At 41.7% G+C, this 22,940-nt stretch overlaps 1 protein-coding gene across 8 annotated transcripts in view; it reads left to right on the top strand.

Moving 5' to 3' along the window:
* AK4 (adenylate kinase 4) overlaps positions 1-22,940 on the top strand; it is a 64,585-nt gene that overhangs the window by 26,850 nt on the left and 14,795 nt on the right. For 7 of the 8 annotated variants that reach the window (XM_032303780.1, XM_032303787.1, XM_032303782.1 and 4 more), the window contains one exon: positions 9,299-9,418. The exons of the other annotated variant lie outside the window; for it this stretch is intronic. In XM_032303780.1, the coding sequence (XP_032159671.1) occupies positions 9,299-9,418 (120 nt within the window). The remainder of the gene's footprint in view (positions 1-9,298; positions 9,419-22,940) is intronic. 8 annotated transcript variants of the gene reach the window in all.

Raw genomic sequence — 22,940 nt, 5'->3', positions numbered from 1 at the left:
AAGTACACTGAGTATTTACTTGTTTCTGGAGCCTTAGCCAGGCATCTTGGGAATTTGCTGCTTTGTGGACATTTGTCCATCTCTGTCTTCTGTATCCAGTTTGCCTTCACATTATGGGCAGTCAGAAGAAAAAGAGGGTGTGCAGCATGTATATGTTCCAGAGGATAACAGTTGTGTCTCTACCACTCAGCAAGAGGGATAAGGACACCCCCCAGATGTCCTTTCTCCATTACTCCCAACTGCTATCCTGTATCTCATCGTTGTTATTCTCTTGCTTCACTGTATGTGGGTTTGTTTTGTTTTGTTTTTGCCATATATGCCTGTATCCCTTAGCAGTACTTTGAGGAATACACAAGTTTAATTTTGTGACTTTTTGACTTTTATAAAAATGGGCAGATTCTTTAGGCAAGAAGACATAAAACTAAACTTTATTTTTATTTATTTATTTTTTTTTATTTTATTTATTTATTTTTATTTCTGGTTGTGCCAGTGAAAGATAGGACACCAGCTTTGTTTTGAAATAGGCCTGTTTGTCAACAGTTCGATGCCTGGCCAAGCCATTAGGAGCATACTAGGGGACGACTGCTGATGCTCCCTTGTTTCCCTGATATGGGGGGCGGGGTGCTATAGCACGGCACGGAGCATAGTTGCTTCGTAAATATTTTGAGCAAACGGCTGACTTAGAATAGCAAGATCAGTGAACTTCACTTACGATAACTTGCATGTAGTTGTTTTTGATACCTCTTTGTGCAACGGAACTGAACATGTTAAGTCCTCACTGGGAAAGATACATTCCAGTGAAGTGTTCGTACCTCCATCTGATTGTTCTGTGAGGAGTAGCTACCTCTGTTGCAAGAGATTCCGTTAGCCCTGGCCCTCTGGGCGTTGAATGGAGTTGGAATGACCAGTCAGTCTTAAGTGCTTGTTGAGTGTCTGTTTTGAATAGGTGCGGCAGAAACACTGCTGTACCAGATGGACGCGATTACCAGCTGTATGGTGGGGAAGACTGGCAAGATAAATGAAATACGAACCTGAGTGCTACAGAGTAGGAGAACAGGAGCGTGCGTGTGTGTGTGTGTGTGTGTGTAGGGCTAATGTCATTTGGGGAAGTTGAAGAGGGAAGAGAGACCTGGGGCTGGAGAATAGAGATAGAGTGGGGTGTTGCACATCGGTGAAGGGAGAAAGGCTACCAGGCTATAGACGTAGGCATAGGTCAGGTCTCGGAAGAACTTAGAAGCCACCAAATGGGCAGTAGTAGATCAAACCCCACAGATGCCTGTTAAGAAGGGTTGCAACATGGTCAGCTGTGCAAGTTGGTCCCCTCTGGCTGCTGGTGGGAAACGGTGGCATGAGGTTGTGGGATATGGGAGAAGAGTAATGTTAGGTGGGAGCTACTGATTATTAAATCCTGTCTTTTGATCAAAGCATAGGCAAAGTGACATTTAGAATTTCAGTAACCACGGCGCCTGGGTGGCTCAGTGGGTTAAAGCCTCTGCCTTTGGCTCAGGTCACGATCCCAGGGTCCTGGGATCGAGTCCCGCATCAGGCTCTCTGCTCAGCAGGGAGCCTGTTTCCCTCCTCTCTCTCTGCCTGCCCCTCTGCCTACCTGTGATCTCTCTGTCAAATAAATAAATAAAATCTTTAAAAAAAAAAAAAAAAGAATTTCAGTAACCTAATATGAGCTGTCTCTTTATAGCTGTTTATTTTCCAAGGTTAATATGGAGTCCTGTGGTTAAACCTCTTCGCTCTATCTCCATCTCTGCATGTATCGTGGGTTGCTAAGAGCAGAGTGCTCTGGCTATTGCAGAATGGTTCCTTTCCCCTCCAGTGGAAGCTCGAGGGGATTTTTCTCAGTATTGATGACTGTGGGATCCTGGTGGAGCTCCTGGATGTAAATCTCACAATCTTGTGGGGGCCCCTCAGGTTTTCCTGCCTAGCTCTGATTCCCGAGGTGGCTTCCATTTGTGGGTCTCTGCTCAGGTAATATGCGGCTCCTGTATCTGTCTGTCTGTCCCTCTAATCTGGGGGGCAGTGGTTTGCCTTGTGTCCTCCCTTTTCTTCGTCCATCCAAGAAGAGTGGTTTATTTTTCAGTCTGTTCAATTTTTTCTTCTTCTGAGGACAGAGCGGCTGTTTCCAAGCTCCTTACATGCACTCCAGCACACACACTTGTTAAATAATGATTTCTCCGTGACTCTTCCACTTCTCTCCTAATCAGTAAGCTTCTCGAAGTTATTGTTATATCTGTATCTGTAGTGCCTCCCATGGTGCCTGGCACGTCGTGGACGCACAGAAAATTTTGGTTGGTGACTGGTGTGTTCCTGAGGAGGAGGAGAATCTTGGCTTGTGGTTCTGAGTGATTGGAGTGACTGGGGTGGACTTGGGGTAAACTGGGGGGTCTCTTATAGGGTGCTGGCAGGCTTACTGCACAGCTGATTGGGTGTCTTTGACACCAAACACACGTGATATAATTGTCCTTGTGTTGGCACTTTATGGGTTGGTTATTGAAAAAGTACATGCTAAAGAGAGAGAAGACATATTCAGATGAAATTAAAAAGACCTCATTTGCTTTTGCTTAAAGTATTAATAGCAGATATGGTCCCATAAGACTTCATTCCAGTGGTGGACTAAAGTTGATTATTGGACTAAAGTTGGACTAAAGTTGGTTATCTTGAAATTTTAATCCTTGCCTTTGTTAAAACAAACCTCTTTGTCTCCAGTGTTTAGAACTAGGGGAGTCTTACTGGCTTTCTGCAGTTCTGGGCTAGTATTTTCAGGGATAACCTTTCAGCGTTCAGTGGTGAATTAGCTGGTAGATTCTGCCTTTGAACAGCTTCATTTAGTTTGTGACCCATCAACCATTTCTGTTTCATAATTTCATACATTTGTATGGAATGTTACTGGCAAAGTCAGAGGCTGTATAACTTAATTGTGATAACTTAATTAATTTTTCTGCCCAACAGAGTGAAATTCTATAAAATTTGGCTGTTGGAATAAATAAAAATTTATTTTTATTAAATAAATAAATTTATTTATTTATTTTAAAAAATTGAAAATATATATTTGAATATATATATGAATATACATATGAATATATATACATATATATGAATATACATATATATATTTGAAATTAAAAAAATAGATTTCTTAAAGTTACCAAGATTATTTTACTTTAATTTATATTTAGTAGTAATTGAGTGAAATAGGTTAAGGTGCCCAAAATTTATATTGTTGCAAAATAGGTGGAATGTTGATTTTTCTAATGTATTTAATATAGAAGATGATAATATGTATCTATACATATACACATAATTTTGTAATATATACCATCTTGTAATCTGATGCTTTGTCTTTTCCTTTCTGAGGATGTGGCCTTAATTACTTCTATTCTATTCAGTCTTACAAAATACATGATGGATTTTCTTTTTGGTTGTTATGAAGCCTATAAAACTCAAAGCTGTTGGCCTGTTTTTGGCACTCTCGATGTATTGTTTATTTTTGTAAACGTCCTGGTGGTTTATGACTTAGTGTGTATGCACACTCAGGATTCAGAAGCTCTGTAAGACTATGTGTGTCCGCAGCCTTTCTTTGGAATACTGCTTGACAAATTGGAGTGGGTATGTGTGTTATCCAAACATGCTAGCATTAGCATTTAACCATACTGCTTTCTCTTCCAAGCAAACTGGACAAGGGCAGATGAAGGTCCTGGTTTTTGGATGGGAGCCCCTGTCTTCTGACCAGTGCTTTATCTAGTTTGCTGTCGTAGTGAGTTCTTCATAGTGAGGTCTTCATTCAGATGCAGATACACCGTTAGGTCAGTTTTGCTCTGGCTTTTGACCTTTCCAGGTTTTCATTCAGATGGGGATTAAGAGGTGGGGTAGAAATTTGATTTTGTATCAGATTAGTTGAAGTGTCCTTGGTCCTGCTCCAGAGAAGATCTACGGTTGCCAAAAATAGTTGGAACAGTATTTTGCACTTAGCGCTTTCTCTTACTTAGTGAATTGGATTCAGATGACCCTGGAAGTCTTCGGCAGACTTATTTTAAACTTGTGTTTGTTGGGTTAACTCAAGGTAATGTGGGTAGGCTGGGTCTGAGGGCCCAAAGGGGGTCCTGCCAGAGCAGCCAAGAGGGTTTTGGACTTTGTGCAGCAGAGAAACCAAAGGGGAGCTGGTAGGAAGTGAGAGAGCAGAGTTTACTGAGGATATAGAGTGTGTCTGAGAGACTCCGAAAGGAAAAAGAGAATGAGTCTCCTCTTTTCTTGGGATCTCGGGTTTCTGCTGAAGATGGTGGTCTTGTGTACTTGTCCTCTCAGGCATCTGGGACCTAGATGAAACAAAGGTTGAGTGCTTAGGTGTCCTCTGTAAGTCACTTTCTCCCTGGAGCCAGGAGTCTTGAGGTCAAGGGGTCTAGAGACAGGGATCTTGGAAAACCTTCATGACAGTCCTGCCTAGTCTGCCAAGTCACTCTGTAGATGTTATGTTACCTGCTGTGCTGAACGACTTCAAAGAAGTAATTAACTCCTCGACCTTTACAAGGAGCACATACCTTAAGACCTGTGTAAGGCAGGGGTCTCTTGGAGGTCCTAGGAAGAATAGAGGTAGCGAAAAAGCAGTACTTTCTGGGGTCCCTTCAGTTTCCCTGTCTCAAAGGTGCTCTCTCAAGGGGCAGAATGCTGTCGAATGTCACTTCTGCTTTAGTGTGGTCCCTTGTCTCCTGCTTGCATAATTGTCATAGGCGCCTTTGCTTTCACCATGCCAGCCCAGTCCAGATGTCACACCGTTGTAGGCATGTCACCTGTGTCCTCACGTAAGGACTTGTATTTAATTTAATGCTCTGCTTTTGCCATTTAGAGATTTTAAATGTCTTAACAGGGAGGCTCCATATTTTCATTTTGCACTGGGCCCTGTAGATGAAGTAGCTGGTTTTGGCTGTGGGAATGGTATTTCTAAAACTATGTACTAGAAAAAAAAAAAAAAAATCTTTCAGAGTCCATTCTCCTTATCCTGCTTGTCTAGCGCGCAGGCTCTCTCTCTCTCCTGCTATGCTAAGTCCCTCCAGGTCCACCAGGCAGCCCTTTGCTTCTGCATTATTGGCTCCTAGTGTTTCCTTCTCCTCATTTCCCCTACTCGACCTGGTTCATCTCTGTACATAGTTTAAAATACTGATGAAATAAAGATTGAACTGTGAAACCTGATGTGGCCATCTCAAGTAATACAGAGTCATACCTTGTCTCCTGTCTCCCTTGAAAAAGTTGATACCTAGCAAAGTAGAGCCGTATTTGATCTTGGGATCATGTTTCTGTAATAGATGTATGGAAAGATGGGATCGATTTGTGTGTGGGGGGGTTCACCCATCAACTTCAAAGTGTTTGTTCATTCATTCATTCATGCAACAAATTGTGATGAAGTATCTCATACATACCAGACTATATACTAAGTACTGAGTATACGGTATTGAATAGAATATTTCATTTTTTCTAAATGAGCTAATAATATTCTGGTTGGGGGAGATAGAATTTAAAAATACATCAATATATAATAGGTATGATGTGGAGTTCTAGAAAACGGTGCAAAGTAGGGTAAGAGACTAGAGGATGATAGGGGAATATGTTTGTCCCTGTGCTGTTTAGATAGGGTGGAAGGCCTGTTTGAGGTGATGCTTAATCAGAGATCTGTATGAAGTGAGGTGTTGATCGATATGAAATTCTGGGGGAAGGGTTTGAAAAGTCCCTACGTAAGCACATACTTTTGATCATCCAAAAACTAGGAGGAGGCTGGTGTGGCTGGAGTAGAATGGGCAATGGAGAGAGAAGTAGGAGGTGGGGTAAGTGAATGAGGGCCTGATTACCCCCCCCCCCCCCCCCCCCCCCCCCCCCCCCCCGCCCTGTGGATCAAGGTGAGGACTTAGGCTTATTCTCCCAATGAGAGGGGAAGCCACTGGAGTATTTCAGTTGGTCTGCATTTTAAAAGGCTCACTGTAGGGGGCGACTGGCTGACACAGTTGGTGAAATATCCAAGTTTTGATCTCGGGGTTGTCAGTTCCAGCCCCACACTGGGTGTAGAGATTACTATAAAATAATAAATAATAATTAAAAAAAATTTTTTAAAGGCTCACTCTAGCTGTTCTATTTATGCCAAAGATCCATTTCAGATGCTGCTGAGAAGTGAACCAAGCTAAGAATTGAGAATTGACTGTTCAAATAATATGATTCTTTTGGTTGACTTATATGCAAAAGACCACAAAAGCAGTCTTTTAATTTTGTAGCAGGTTGAGGATTGCTATAAGTTAAAGGACCTACTTTGATCTTAGCTATGAGATCCTTTGTCTATTGAATCTTTGGCCAGTTGTCTGTTCTTCACTATGTAAAGGACACTATGTGTCCTCGCTTTGGAATATAACTCACTGCTTTGTTCTTTGAGCTCTGATTTTTTTTTAATTTTTTAAAATTTATGTGTTTATTTTTAGATTTTATTTATTTATTTGACAGAGAGAGAGAGAGTACAAGTAGAGGGAGAAGAAGGAGCAGACTCTCTGCTGAGCAGGGAGCCAGATGTGGGGCTCTATCCCAGGACTCTGGGAACATGTCCTGAGCTGAAGGTAGACACTTAACCGACTGAGCCACTCAGTCACCCTTTTTAATTTTTTATTCCTTAAAGATTTTATTTATTTGCTTTGAGGGAGAGAGAGTGAGAGGGAGAGAGAATCTGAAGCAATCTCTGCACTGAGCGCAGAGACCAGTGCAGGGCACCATCCCACAGCTGTGAGATCCTGATCTGAGCTGAAACCAAGAGTCAGACACTTAACAATCTGAGCCCCCCAGGCGCCTCTGAGCTCTGATTTTGACTAAGCTATGCCCTCCTGTTAACCACCATGGCCATCTGGGGCCGTTGTTGACCTTTCTTTCCTCGCAGTGACCTCATGTGGTCTGCCGCCCTCCTCAGAGTTGGCGCGTTTGTTCCCAGCAGTGACTGTTGCACTTTTATGTTTTAGTCTTTGTCTTGGAAGTGACAGATGCTGGAGAACTGTACTGGCAGGAACTTCCCGTTCAGTTTAGAAGGGAGAAGTCAAGAAAACCAACACAACTGGTGTTTGCTCTAAGATGACATCTGAGGAGGGTAGCGTTACTGCCGGAGGCAAGAAATACCAGGGCAGGAGCAGGGTAGGAAGGGAAAGGACAATTTGGACACCTTGAGGTGTCAGAGGGAGTATGTTTGGAGCCCTCTAGCAGACGCGGAGAGGCGTGAAGGGCACCTCTGGCATACAGTTCACTTGGTCTGTCACCCTGGAAGATGTATATTTTTTTATTAAAATCAATCTTAAAGTTTGACAGGTGGGACTAGGAGCCGGCCTCTGGGGCTGGCCTGCCCATTGCAGAGTAGGACAGCACCAGACCTTCTAGTTCCTCCAAGCATACGGTCTCACAGTGATTTTTCAGATACAAAGCATACATACCATACAGGTATAGCCAAGAGAAAAAGCGTATGTTCACACAAAAACCTGCGCATGAACAGTTGTTGTAGCACTGTTAATATTAGACAAAGGTGGGAATAGTGCCAGTGCCCATTAAACAAAATATGGTATATCTGTACAATGGAACAATAATGTCCTTGAAAACATTATGCTAAGTGAAGGAAACCAGACACACAATACCACATATTATATGATTCCATTTATATGAAATGTGCAGAATAGGCAAATCTGTAAAGGCAGAAAGTAGACTAGTTGCTGCTGTCGGGCTAGAAAGAGAGGGGGGGGAAATGGGGAGTGCTTGCTAATGGGTACAGGGTTTCTTTCTGGGGTGATAAAAAATGTTTTGAAATTAGGTAGTGGTGATGGTTGCACATTGAGAATGTATTAAAAATCACTGAGTTGTAGCTTTAAGGCAGTGAGTGTTTTGGTGTGTGAATTGTATCTCAGTAAAGCTGTCATAAAAAAGATGGGTATTACTTCCTATCTGAAGGTGAAGATCTTAGGAGGATTTAAGGAAAAAACAGATAGAAAGTGCTAAAGCCCAGTGCCTGGTATAGCAGCTTACCTAGTATGCTGAGGTAGTATGTTACTTGGTTAATGATTGTTACTGTTACTCTGCATGAAAGTAACACTGTTTAAATATCAGTAGGGGGCAACTTTTATTCACTGCCCTTCTAGTACGATATTATCTATAACCCAGTATAGAGTCAATAAATACTTGTTGAATGGATGTAAACATAGGCATGTTTAGCCACATTCCCCAATGTGGTTGTCTCTTGGCGTTTGTTTCCTTCAACATTCCTGAATCAGCGTCATTGGATCTGACTTTGAGATACTTTGTCCAGTAATCCAGTGCTATGGAGCTCTTCGCAGCCCATGTTTCAGTGCTGAAGTTGGAGTTAGGAGTGTAGACTCAGCCTGGGGAAGGAAAGGTTCTACCTTAAATTCACGGTGAAGGTGGGGACAGTGATTTTTGAGCTTTTTCCCCAGTAACATAATTGTGCTTTATGTCTTTACAAAAACATAACTGGCCTGTCAAGAATGTGGTTCTTAGTGGTTCATTCTCTTTTCCAGTTCTCTGGAGAGTAGAGGACTTCATCTTGATTTAAAAAAAAAAAAAAAATCAATTCCTAGAAATTTAACAGGCTTAAACTGATAATTTGTTCTGCTGAACCAACTCACGATTTCCTCATACAAGAAATGGTTATTTTAAAATATGATAGAAGCATTTTTTCTCTAATTTAAAAAAAATTCATATCCTTTTATGAACTTGGCCCTCTAATAATAATGAGTTGCTTTTACAACTGTGTCAGCAAGGTGCCATTTATTTATATTGAGGTTCATGAAAAGAAGTAAACCTGCTTGTTATCCAGCATTCTTTCTAGAAGACCAGTGGGAATGTTTTCTTTTGGTCCCTAAGGAATGGTTGTGCTTCCCAATGCTCCTTTAGTCTTCCATAAACCATGGCCCATGTCATGGGTCACATTTCCTTGTTGTCTGAGACTGTTAGGGAGCTCTTTGTCGACTTTGGGGCTCTCCTCTGGGAAGGTACCAGGACTTCTGGACTCCATCTTTCGTTTCCTGCTTATGTCTTCTCTGCTTCATTTATGCTCTTTTGTCTGTGTGTATCTTCAAAAACCACTTTTATAATCCTTTGGGAGACAAATGGGAGACAGGGCTGCTATTATTGAAACTAGTATTTTAAAAATTACCTCCAGAGCTTCTACCTATAACTTTCCCTGCATTCTCACAGGGAAGAATGGGAGAGGAGGCAAAACTGTCAGAAAGGAGTCTGTAAGCTTTTTTTTTTTTTTTTTTTTTGCTAGAAGTTGGTGATATGGCAAAGCAGTCCATAGAGAAGGGTCTTTTGGTTCCTGATCATGTGATCACACGCCTCATGATGTCGGAGCTGGAGAGTAGACGCGGCCAGCACTGGCTACTAGACGGTGAGTTGAGCCCGCGGGTAAGCTGGACCTCTGCGGATAGCAGGTTACGCACACTCCCTTAACTTCTTAAGGGAGCGCTGCAAAATACTTTTTCTTCTCAATTTGCAGTCACTTACTTAAGCGTCTTCCAATTTGGTGACATGCTAGAATACCACTATGGTGAAGCTGTTCTGCTTCTGTGTCTCCAGACCGCCATCCCTAGAGCCACTGACCGGAAGCAAAACCATATAGAATTCCCATCATTGTTCCAGTTTCGATGGTGCTGGTTGTTTCCGTCACTAAGTTATCATAAGTATAACTCCTCTTAAATCCAAGGTTCCCATGTTCATAATAGGCCACACAAATTAAAACCACGAGTTACCATTTTTTATTCGTTGGATTAAGAGAGATAGAAGATTTGAAAGTCTTTTATTGAGTGTGTAGGAAATATATACTTTGAGAGTATGTAACGGGCAACCGTTGGAGGGCAGTTGAGCAGTCTTTGTACTTCCTGACTCAGCAGTTCCGTGCCGTCTTTCTTCCTAAAGATGTATCATCAGAGTTGTGTATTTTCAGCATTATTTGTAAACAGCAAGACACTGGTAACAACCTAAGTATCCCATCATAGGGATGCCTCAAACGTTGGTATGTCTGTTAACCAAATAATGCATACCTCTTCATGGGCATGAATAGACCTGTAAGGTGCTGTTGCGTGAAGACGGCTGGCTGCAGGAGAGTGTATGTCATGTCCTCTATTTATGTAAACACGGGAGGATGGTATGATGTTATTGTATACACAGAGAAATGCATGCATTAGGCAATCTTTGAAAGGATATAAAAATACCTGATACATCCTTTGATACTGTTTTTTTTTTTTTGTTGTTTTGTTTTTAAACAGTAATACCTGGGGGCGCCTGGGTGGCTCAGTGGGTTAAGCCTCTGCCTTTGACTCAAGTCATGATCTCCGGGTCCTGGGAGTGAGTCCCGCATCAGGCTCTCTGCTCAGCAGGGAGTCTGCTTCCTCCTCTCTCTCTGCCTGCCTCTCTACCTACTTGTGATCTCTCTCTGTCAAATAAATAAATAAAATCTTAAAAAAATAAAAAACAGTAATACCTGGACCTGATTTAAAGACTCAGTTTAGTGGTTCCTGAACTTTTTAGGCGTCTGGGCCCCTAGATGACAGCTGTGATATTTCCCCTAGGAGAGGCGTGCGGACATTCACACATAACGTATTGCACAGTTTTATTCTTCGTGAAGCTGAAATTAAGAATCTTCTACTTTAAGTTTGCCCATTATTAAAGGAGAAAAAATGGATTGGATGGATTATTTGTCTTGTTCTTAAATAGCAAGATTCCTTGATATGATGAAAATAGAAACTTGATGAACATGCTATTTCCTAGGAGCACAGAATGGTAGATAGTGAGGTTTATCTGTAAGCATCTTCTTTCCATTGCAGAGCAGTTGTTTTTAGTTCCCACAAGGCACTCAATCCTATCTTAATTTGGTGAAACTGAAGCTTCAGCAAGTTGCGGCAGGTGAAATCTTGGTGTTTGCCAGCCCCAGGGAAGCCAGAGGCATTATCCTACAGTTAAACTGATTGCCTCTGTTTCTCTTAAAGTCTGGAGCCATGAATGTTCACAATGACTAAAATGGTAGGAGGTAGGTTCTTTATATCAGTGTTTCTCAAAGTATGTAATGTGGAGTGTTAGTAATTTCTAGATAAGAAAACAGACCTTGTGTCAAGTTGAATATTAAAAATGGCTAGCATTTATTGAGTATTTGCTGTGTGCAGGCATTGTTCTGAACATCTGATACTTCTTGTTTATTCAGTCCCTACAATAACCATATGAAGTATATACCATTAATCCCCATTTCATAGATGAGAAAACAGAGGCTTTAGGTAACTGCCCAAAGGTAGTAAGTGTCAAAGTTAGACACATTTTTTTTTTACTTAACTGTAAGATGACAGTGCTGTTTAGCTCTTCACAGAGGGAGACATCATGAGGCATCTTCCGCATTGATTTGATCTTAGAATCCTCCCCCTTATTCCCAACACCCACCGAGACCCTGCAGGATTTGCTCTGTGGAACGTTCTTTGTGAAAAGTGTTTTTTAACATATATTCCTCACTTTGTAGGTATTCTGAAAAGTTGGCTATAACGTGGATCATATCTTTCTATAATTCGAATTTATTTTTTTTTAAGATTTTATTTATTTATTTGACAGAGAGAGAGTGATCACAAGTAGGCAGAGAGGCAGGCAGAGAGAGGGTTGGAAGCAGGCTCCCTGCTGAGCACGGAGCCTGATGCAGGGCTCAATCCCAGGACCCTAAGACCATGACCTGAGCTGAAGGCAGATGCTCTACCCACTGAGCCACCCAGGTGCCCCTAGAATTTGGATTTAGAAGTTTGGAACTTTGTTCTCATGGGACTGGAGGGAACCAGAAGAGAAAAGCTATTATGGCATATGGAGGGTATGCTCTTAGTCATTAGGCAGTAATGAATAAAGCTCCTGTTCTGTGTCAGAAACTGTTAGGTGCTATTGATACAATATGGATACATTGCTAGGACACTGTCCCCATTCCTCAAGGGGATTCTATCAGGTGTGTAAAATAGTAGTTACTGATAGCATAATGGAAGCATATATATGTGGTACCCTGCAGACTCAGAGAAGAAAATTCTATTCTAGTAGTGGGGGGAGGGATTGGAACAACTTTACAGAAGAGGAGAAGGAGTAGAGGTTCCACAGGTTGAAGAATGGGGTTGGAGGGCAGATACTCTCTGCCGAGGGGCAGGTGGACTGGGGAAGAGAAGGATTACGTAGCTTAGTATTTTCCTGGGCCTGTAAGCAGAGACTGGCAGGGTTGAGAAGTCCCTGAGCGGATGGTGTGTGATTCCATACAAAGATGTTAGAACTGGAAACTCTTGAAACTTTGAGAAGTTGTTGGGAGTTGGTGAGATTTGTTTTTCAGCAAGACTGTTCTGTTAGCCTTGAGGAGGGAGTAGGTGCTGGGACAGGGAGGAGCTGGAGACTAGAAGCCAAGTTAGAGACTTTTGGAATATTTGGACCAAGGGCAGGTTGAAAACCTGGATTTGAGCAATGGCAGTGGGATGGAAAGGAGAGAAGGGATTGAAGGGGAAGAACTGACAGGAGCTCTAATGATTGAGGTTAGCTGCTGCAGCCCTGGTGTTTTCTTTAATTGCCTTCTGATCTTTGAGCTTTTTGTGTCTTTTTTTTTTTTTTTTTTTTTTTTTTTTGTAAGATTTTATTTATTTATTTGACAGGCAGAGATCACAAGTAGGCAGAGAGAGAGGAGAGAGGAGGAAGCAGGCTCCCTGCTGAGCAGAAAGCCCAATGTGGGGCTTAATCCCAGGACTCCAGGATCATAACCTGAGCCGAAAGCAGAGGCTTTAACCTACTGAGCCACCCAGATGCCCCTTTTTTTGTCTTTCTTGGCTGTCATCATCTTCCCTGCATTTCTCTAGGCCAAGTTAAATTCTCTACGTGCTACACGTGGACTCCCACAAGGTAGTCTTACAATACTCATTCTGTAGGGACCTGCCAGGATGCGTGAGCTTTGATGCTGCCACGTCTTGACTGGTTTAAATTCTTTCATTGTGAAGCTTGTCACCTTGTGAAGCAGACTTGGTATAAACTGAAAAATCTGTTTTAAAAAAGGATCATCTATGTGAAACTTCTTTGGCAAAGCAGTTAGTGTCTCATCACCATGAACCCGAGTTGGGTGGCAGACTGCCCGCTTGAATCCCATCTCTGCCATTTACTGCCAGTCAGTGACCTTGGGCAAATTCTCTTACCTCGGTGGGCATGTCATTCCTCATTCTCTAACCAGCCTTAGAAAAGGGTCTGTAAGGATGACGTAAGTGAATATAATGTAATGTCCTTAGAAGAATGCTTGCCATAAAATAAGAGCTCTATGGACAGGATATTTTTTTATTATTATTTGTTCCACTTGATATACAGGTCCTGAATTTTTTTCTTTTTGTAACTACATGAAGTGTCAAGTTCAGAAATAGTTTAAAAAAATATTGTGTGTGTGTGAAGCTGGAAGTCAGTGTCAGTTATGGAATGCTCCCTGTGCTCTGCTTTTGCCGTAACTTTCCTTCTCAGGGTGAAGAACTGAATTTCTTTACATCACAGACCTGTTTTTAGCGAAGTGCGTCAGTATCCTTGCTGATTTCGTTTGTATCTTTCTCCTTGAGGCCCCATCTGGTCACTTTTTTCAGTTGTGATTTTCCTTTAAAGCTCTGGAATAAATCCACTTGGCAAAGTGAGGAGTGTTAGGAATGCCTCGTTCTGTGTTCAGCCTTCAACTCCTTATGCTACAGGCCACATGCTCCGCGGAGGACGTGCCTGTTGAGTGTACTAAAGGTGATTGAATGTGAAAAGGTCAAGAAAGGAATTCTGGATGACAGATGAATCATCATCTTGGTCCATATGTCTGTAGAGAGGCATCTGCAAATGGTGGGTGGAAACAAATAGAGCAGATGCAAGCCGAGGGAAGGCCGGAGAGTGGGGTGGGTGGATGGGGTGGCTCAGTGCTCTTTGGCTTGGTCAGCTATGGCCTTGCTAAAAATAGTTCCGCACTACTTTACCTTTGCAGTGTACCTTCCATCTGGTGAAGAAGCACTGCTTTATGTGTTGATACATACATACATACATACATACATACATATATACATACACACACACACACACACATACATATACATGTGTGTGTGTGTGTATGGGTTTTTTCTCCTTTTTTTCCTCTTTTCCCCCTCTTTCTTTTATTTTTATTTTTTTTTATAATTTTTTTTTAAATTTTTTTTTCAGTGTACCAGAATTCATGTTCCACACCCAGCGCTGCATGCAATCCGTGCCCTCCACAATACCCACTGCCAGGTTCACCCAACCTCCCACCCCCCGCCCCTTCAAAACCCTCAGATTGTTTTTCATAGTCCATAGTCTCTCATGGTTCACCTCCCCTTCCAATTTCCCTCAACTCCCTTCTCCTCTCTATCTCCCCTTGTCCGCCATGCTATTTGTTATGCTCCACAAATAAGTGAAACCATATGATAATTGACTCTCTCTGCTTGACTTAGTTCACTCAGCATAATCTCTTCCAGTCCCATCCATGTTGCTACAAAAGTTGGGTATTCATCCTTTCTGATGGAGGCATAATACTCCATATTGTATATGGACCACATCTTCCTTATCTATTCTTCCGTTGAAGGGCATCTAGGTTCTTTACACAGTTTGGCGACCGTGGCCATTGCTGCTATGAACATTTCTCCCCCTCTTTCTTTAATTTCCTTGGAAGTTTAATGTGTGAGAACAGTTCTAAAAAATAGTTTTCTTTAATTTCTAAGACAAATATTCTACTAGAAGAATGGAATGTGCTGTAAACCTTGTAATTTTATTATAAAACCATAGTTTTTGGTTTTGTTTTTTTTTTAAGTCTCACACAAAGAGAGTATTTACTGCTTACTAGGTGATCTTGAGATGAAATCATAGGTAGAAAACAGTAACCATCTCTTTAAAACATATATAAATTCTTCACTTTTTAAAAAAAGGACTGGCAGCTGGGTGGGGCTAGTGGGTAGAGGTGTTAGTAATAGAGTTTTTCATTTCTAAATGTGCCTGCCAACCTGTGTATTTAAACAGTAAACCTGCAAGTTCTCAGACTCAGTCCCAATTTATCTCCAGGTAACAAAATGTAACAGTTGTCTACCATATGATTTTAGGTGAGGTGTCAAAATATTTTAGATTTGCTGTCAGAGTTTGGTTTCATAAAAAGAAGCATTCAGTGTTGGCATTTTGAGTGGAATATAATTTAAACCCTTCATTGGAATAAAGGTCCCTTTGGAAGGAGAGTCGTCCTTTGGTCCGTGGTGGTATGTTCCTGCTTGTGGTTCTGTGCAGCTTCCAACACGGACTGACTGCTGCTCTCTGTAGATAATTCTGGGATTTTTACATCTTATTTATTTATTTATCTTAAGCAGAAGGTCAGAGCTGCTTGAATGTGTGTAGTGTTTGTGTGTGTGTGTTTGTTTTCCCTGAGGGTTAAATGATCTCTGACCCGTGCTGTTTCCAAGGTATGTCCTTGTTCAGTCTTGGGTAAGCAAGTAAAAGGTGGGTGCTAGGGGACCAGACTATTGGTGGCGGTGTAGCCATAATAATCTTCTCCAAGATGAACATCCGTCAGGTTCTGTTTTAAAACAGACTTCACCTTTTTTTCTTTTTTATCATGTTCTTAGAAGAAGGAGTTACAATACCTGAGACCTATGTTTGGTTATACTTTCTAACATGCTTATTAAATATTCAGATATTCTTAAATGATACTAAACAGAATCGTCATATGGGTTGAGTAGCACAGGAAGAGACAATTGCTCAGCAGGGTTAGGTTATGCAGAGTCATGTTGGTGACACCTGACTTGAAATAGAGGACACTCTCCTCTTGTCATAGATACACCCTTACCCAAAGTAAAGCCTGTTCAGACTCCATGTCTAGCTATTGATTCCATTAAAGCTACTGTGTCCTCTTTGTTAATGATCGCAGGCGATTGTGCCAGCTGCTTTTGGTTCTAAGCATTCATAATTCTTCCTACAACTGAGCGTTTCTTGAGCGCCGTCCTTGTGCGGGGCACTAACCAAGACCCCACAGCAGAGGAGCATAGTGGGCGGGACCTGCTGTCATGGCATTTAGGATATGGTGGTGATCCTTCCCAGGCAGCGAGGATTGTCTTTGGTTTCTATGATTTACCTCCAGACTTTAAGAACTGTGTTTTTAATCCTATGACTTCCTACATTCAAAGGGTCTGACTGAAGAACATGGCAAAGCCTTGGGTCTCTTTTCTTGTTCATTTGGTTGGATTCTTTCCTGAGACCTTGTCCGATCCATGGTGGCTTTCTTCTGATTGATCCCACTGCTGCTTTGGGATGAGAAACAGTTTTAATGTAGTAGGCAACCCTGGCTGTGTTTATTCACTCTGTGATTTTGGAGACTGACTAGATTTTAACAGGGGCCGTATGGAAAACATGTGTATACAGAGATATTTGAACACACCCTAGAAATACTTGGTTCAGAGATCAAAACACAGATCGAGCATACATTTTTTGTGTGTCCCAGTGAGCTTGGCGTTGGTCTAAGGCGGGTATAGCTTGCTTTCTGAGCTTACTCCAGGAAGAGCAAATGCCCCATAAACACTTGCAGTCTAGGACCCTGGGAGCCCCCGTGGAGGGGGTGAAAAGTGAGAGGTAGCACCGAGGAGGAAGGAACTGACTCTATCTTAGGGGTGAGATAGGCAGCTCTTAGGAAGGCTTCCTGGAGAAGGTGACACCAAGAGCTAAATTTTGAAAGAGAATAAACGCACCTTATAGATGCAGGGAACATTGTATGCAAAAGGTGTAGAGGTTTTAAACAACAGCAGATAATTGGACAGCCCTAGAGCTTGAAAATATGATCATATACAACGTCAGAAAAGTGGGTGAGGGCAAAAGTTAATAAACACTTCGCGAAATTCAAAAGGAGGGCATTGAATAAACATCAAAGTTAATATTAGATATGAGTTAGAAGAAGTTTAAAATGTAAGACTTTGAGCTGGAAGGAATAACTTATTTTTTAACTTTCTAACCAACAATTTAAAATTAACTAGACTTTTGTTTGTTTTTTGTTTGTTTTGCTTTGTTTTTAAGTGGGATCTCCATCCAACGTGGGGCTTGAACTCATGACCTTGAGATCAAGAGGCAGTGCGCTTACTTATGATCTCTGTCTGTCAAATAAATAAATAAAATTAAAAAAAAAAAAAAAAAGGCAGTGCGCTACTGACTGAGCCACCCAGGCAAATTAAATTAAGTAGATTAAGTAGATTAAACCCGTAAATTAAGTAGATTTTTTAACATCATAAATTTAGACCTACTTTAGTTATTAAATTAGGATTTCTCTCTATTTGGGCGTGTCTCATACACTTAGAGATACGCTTAACCCATTTGCTATTGCCACTGAATTAGAAGTCTAGTCTGTGGCCAGACCACCCTGAACGCGCCCGATCTCGTCTGATCTCGGAAGCTAAACAGGGTCAGGCCTGGTTCGTACTTGGATGGGAGAAGTCTATAAAGTAAGGCACCAGGATGAAACTATCTCCTACTTTTAGATGGTAGGAGAGCTTGCTTCCCTAATTCATAAAACCAGTATCTCGGGAATTGGATGAATTACGAATATTCACCCATAGCATCTGAGGCATCCTTTGCTAGTTGAAGTATGAAGCAATTACTGGGCATTTAGTACACACAAAGCAGCATACCGAGAACGCAGTAATGTGGTGGGAAAATCATGGACTTGTAACTCTTACTTGAACATCGTTAATGTAGTTTATTAACTGTGTAGTCTTGAGCAAGCATACTTAACTTTTTTTGGATTCTTTCTCCTCATCTGTAAAATAGTGCATATGGCATAGGTTTGCGAGGATCGGCTGACAAATGCAGAACTCTTAGTGGAATCCTGAAACACAGTAGGTGGTCAGATGGTAGTTACGGGTTATTACCAATGTTGTATATACATACAAACACATACTGACAAGGGCATAGATGTCAGAACTTAGAATTTCATTAGTAAATGGCTGAGAAACTTGAAGGGTCATTTTAATAAATAAAGATCATCCTGTTCATCCCTCACTAAGTACATCTGAGGAAACTATAGCTAAACAAAATTCCCCAGCTTCCATTCAACTTTACCTAATAATACAAAACAATGATCTAAAACTCTGTTAATTGTCCCATCACTAGTAAGAGAAACGCAGATTTTGGAAAGATGAAAAAATTGATTAGGGTAAGGAGAAGCGTTAGATGTGACAAAGTGCCGGGAATTTTATCTTTTTTACACTGTCCTTATAAAAGTGATACATGAGATTACTGTAAAACATTCAAGCCATATGGGAAAATGTGAGGAAAAGCAACTGGTCACCTGAAACCCCACTAGCCGGAATGAATCAGGGTTAACAGTTGAAAACCATCACTCTAGATGCTGCACATACGCACCTAGAAGTGTGTAAGGATGGCACCATACTTTGTGTACTTTCATTAAAAGTATTTAACTTTACTCAAAATTTTAATAGTAGCAAAGCTAAAGTGAACCTGGAGGAATTCTTACTGAATGTGAGATAAATCTTTCTTCATCACCAGGGATGTTAATTCGTGCAGAGACTCTTGAAGATTAGGAAAGCCATTAAGAGATTGACATACTTGTTTTTTTTATTTCACATTTCAGATTGAGACAGAGAGATACTGTCTTTCTGCAGTGAACAGTAAGAGGATTAATAGACTTATACTTCCTCCCACCTCTTCTCCCCTCACTCTGGCTCAATTTTCATTGGTTTTTGTTGCAAAAATTTATTAAAAAATTTCTGCTGTACCTTGAATTTCCTAGTTTGTTTGTTTGTTTGTTTGTCCTACATCTAAAAGATGTAGGGCTCTGATTTTCTTACCCATTGCCATGTCTCTGTTCCTTTTATTTTGATTAATCTTTTGGTTATATCTCTGAATAGATAAGAAACCATCAAATTATCCACTTTAAATGAACGAATTGTTCTGCATGTGAATTGCATCTGAATTTAACCACGGCTTTTCCCTTCATCATTACCTTGGCTGGTTTTTTTTTTTTTTTTTTAAAGATAGGGGGGTTTTGTTTTGTTTTGTTTTGTTTTTTAGATTTTATTTATATATTTAACAGAGAGATCACAAGTAGGCAGAGAGAGGGCGGGGGTCGGGGGGGGGGAGCAGGCTCCTCGCTGAGCAGAGAGCCCAATGCATGGCTGGATACCAGGACCCTGAGATCATGACCTGAGCCCAAGGCAGAGGCTTTAACCCACTGAGCCACCCAGGTGCCCCTTGGCTGGGTTTTGTTGGATGTTTTCTTCCCTCCTAGCAGAGGGCTCAGAGGTATGGTGTTCCCTGAGTTCTCATGTTTGAAAATGTCTGCTCATCGGTCCGCAGTTCAGCTGGCCGTCATACTCCCCGGGTGGTCCTTGTGCCCTTTGGAACTTTGTAGCCATTGTTCCATCTTCTTCAGGCTTGGGTTATTGCTCTGGAAAGCCCTAAGGCCTGTCTGACTTTTTTGAAGATGATTTTTTTTTTCTGTATAGACTTCCTGAGAAATTGGAGTAAAGAGACTATTTACTGGAGTAAATAGACTGCCTCCCTGTGTCTTCTGGCGCCCCCCCCCCCCCCCCCCCCCCCCCCCCCGTAGGTAGTGTGTCCTTTTGATCTCCAGCTCTTGCCTTTGAAGGAGCTGGGCCTGTATGACATCTTTTTCATCCTTTTGTTCAATTTTTCTATTTCAAGGATGCCAGTTCTATCGGATGTTATATTGAATAGTCCTTGTCTTTATCATATTTCATTTAAAATTTTCACACTTCTGTGTTTCCTTTTGTCTTCATATATGTTCAGACCTCTTTTCTTTTCTCAAGGGAAGGGGAGAGCAGAACTGTGTTTCTATCCCATAGCCACTTGAGAATCTCTTTACTTTTTTATACGCTGTGTGTGCTGATGATGCAGGACCTTCGCACTTACTGTTCCCTCTACTTGCCGTGCTATACCTCTACACTGTCCTGGGGATTGCTTCATTAGATCTCTGCACCCATCTCCTCTCCTCTCTGGGTCCTAGCTGTACCGTCCTAACTGCCTGTTTCATTTGTTCTTCCTACCTTAAAATGTGACTTACGGATTTACCTGCGTATTTGATATTTTGTACCTTCCTATACCTACACGTAGAAAAAGCTTATAAATACATGTCTGATGATAGAGCTGTCTCACCTGCAGCCTGTAGCTGAGCCATGTCAGGGATACTGGGCTTCTCTTCTTTTATTTGGGATAAAAACATGGGCCTCTGACAGAGTCATTTGCAAATTCCTTTTGTCTCAACTGAGATACAGTGGGACCCATTTTCCCCTAATTTATTTATATGGAGACTTAGGTTCAAAGAACAAGTAAACAGGAGGGGCCTTTCAGCAAAGGATTTACAGTGAACTGCATCTTCCTCAATGTAGTAGGCATCTTCCTTTACTGGGAAAGGGTTCCATGGTTCTAGTATATTTTGTTTAAGAACAGAGATGATAAGCCACAAGTTTCATCTATATCCTTAAACAGGAAAAATCATTACGTGGATGCCAGAGAATCTCAAAACCACTTGATTTCCCCAAGAATCCCTACCTAATAGGAATTCATTTTCTATTTCCCTAAGCCACTTTGAAAATCCCAGTTTATGATTTAAAACCAAATTTTCTGTAGTATCTATCTTCTATCAGTGGATCCCTCAGTAGTGATGATAGCATATCTAAGTTTTTAAATCATTGACTGCTCCTTGGGAGCAGGACCTGCTTATTGCTGATCTAGGATAAACTCTAGGATATGTAATAGAAGAGTTCCAGGTGTCCCTAGAAGATCGCAGTAAGGAGGAAGTAGGTCCCAAGCTTTCAGCTCAGCGGGAACTGTGGAACTCACCCAGTGATATACAATGTAGCTTCATTTCTCTTTGCCAGCAACTGGAGCCCAGCTGTGTCTTATTCTTTTTACCATCTGTTAATAAAAACCGGATGAAGTGGAATATGGAGGTGTTGGATACACGTACAAATAAATATTGTGCCAAAAGATAAGGTAATTATAAGATGTAAGCCAGGAAAGGCCCTCATAAAACAGGTTTTGACGGTGATTAACTTTAAGTTGCTACTGAGGCTTCTAGCCGGTGGTATAAATAGTTTGAACACCTCTGGGTTAGGGAAGACTGTGGAAGAATAACTGCCTGCTTTCAGCTTTAATCATTCAGTGATTAATTGTGATGGACAATGACTTGCATATTTGTAACTTGGTTCTTGCTTTCCCACCAGCTAGGAAGAGATGGATGGTCAGAAGCAACCGTGTTGGCCCCAGGTCCTAATAGACGTAGGAAGGCGGCCTGGTGTTGTGTGGCCTTTTCACAAGCTGCCATTCCCAGGCGGAATTTGGAAGTTGCCCTTCAAAACTGCCCTTTTATTTTCATCACACGGAGAGGGCTTGCTTTTCTGCCTGGGAATGTGGTGGTGGACTCTGGCTCTGCGCCCTTCCTCTGGAGGAAAGGCACTCCAAATTAGAAAAACAGAAGTGTCCTAGTTCCCTCTTCCCTTGTTGCTGTGGCACCTCCTGCTTCGGCTGCCCTCCCTTAGGTTCTTGGCATGGCTCAGAGGAGTAGGTGCCAAGGCCCAGTGGCCAGCACTGCTGGGAACATACCATGTCAGGGATTTAACAACATCTTCCTGCATATGGTGAATCTTTTTGGTGGGGGGAATGTCTAAAAAATAACCTCTAGGCACTCTAATTAGTGATATATAACACGAATTTGGGGAGAAATTTAACTATATAAAATTTCAACTTTCTACATGGATTGGCTATTTGATTCAGCAGGACATAGCAACCTTTCCAGGCCAGATTAAGAGACAAGGGTGTGGGGTGGATAGCTTAGTCTGGAAGCTCGAAGTAGGTTTTCTATACTCCTGGAGAGAAACCGTGTGATAAGCAGCGTCATGTGTAGTTAAAGGGAGGAACACAAACTCTGTGCTTAAGTGGGTTCTTTATTTTACTTTACTGATTGGATTTTCTGGTTTCCTCAACAATTAATGGAATCTTAGGTTCACTTGGTTTGGGTTATCTAAGGAAGCTGGAATTCTGCTTTAGTCATTTAGAAAACATGTCTTTGAGGATTACTTTTAGTAAAAATAAAAGCATACCAAAAATTTATTGCAGCTCTCTCTAAATTGAAGAATTATTCTTGCTGCCACCTGTTGACAGAATTTGGGTGTGCATCTGGTCCACTTGGTCAGTAATCCCTGCCCACCAGGAACATCATATCCGCATGGAATCCGACTGTGTCCCGGGGCGCATCAGGAATGAGCACAGCCCCAGCCCTCAGGGAGCTTGAAAAAAAAAATTTTTTTTTAAGATTTTATTGATTTAACAGAGAGAGACACAGCGAGAGGGGGTAGTGGGAGAGGGAGAAGCAGACTTCCTGCAGAGCAGGGAGCCTGACATGGGGCTGGATCCCAGGACCCTGGGATCATGACCTGAGCCAAAGGCAAACGATTAACAGCTGAGCCACCCAGTCATCCGGGGGGCTCGAAGTTTTTAATAGGGGCTATTAAGCAAGTGTGTTTAAAGATGAATACACACCCACAGCTAGAATGGCAGATTCTCTTGGGTCCACCAATGCAACCATAGCTTATCTAGTCCAAATCACTTCGAATGTACTTAATGTATGTCATCTAAGTACTTTCATGTTGAGAATGTCTATTCTTATTTAGATGCAGATTTTCGGAGCACCTGGGTAGCTCAGTTGGATAAGCATCTGACTCTTGATTTCAACTCAAGTCATGCATGATCTCAGGTTGTGAGATGGAGCCCCATGTTCGCTCTCTGTCTCCATCTGCCCCCCGTCCCCGCCAGCCCAGGACATGCGCACATGCTTTCTCTCTCTCTCTCTCTCTCTCTCAAAAAACAAAACAAAAAACAGATTTTCTATT

Source organism: Mustela erminea, chromosome 10 (genome assembly GCF_009829155.1).
Source record: "Mustela erminea isolate mMusErm1 chromosome 10, mMusErm1.Pri, whole genome shotgun sequence".
In the NCBI taxonomy this organism is placed as follows: domain Eukaryota; kingdom Metazoa; phylum Chordata; class Mammalia; order Carnivora; family Mustelidae; genus Mustela; species Mustela erminea.
The sequence above is the reverse complement of the archived record's forward strand: the minus strand, read 5'-3'. Positions and strand labels throughout refer to the sequence as shown.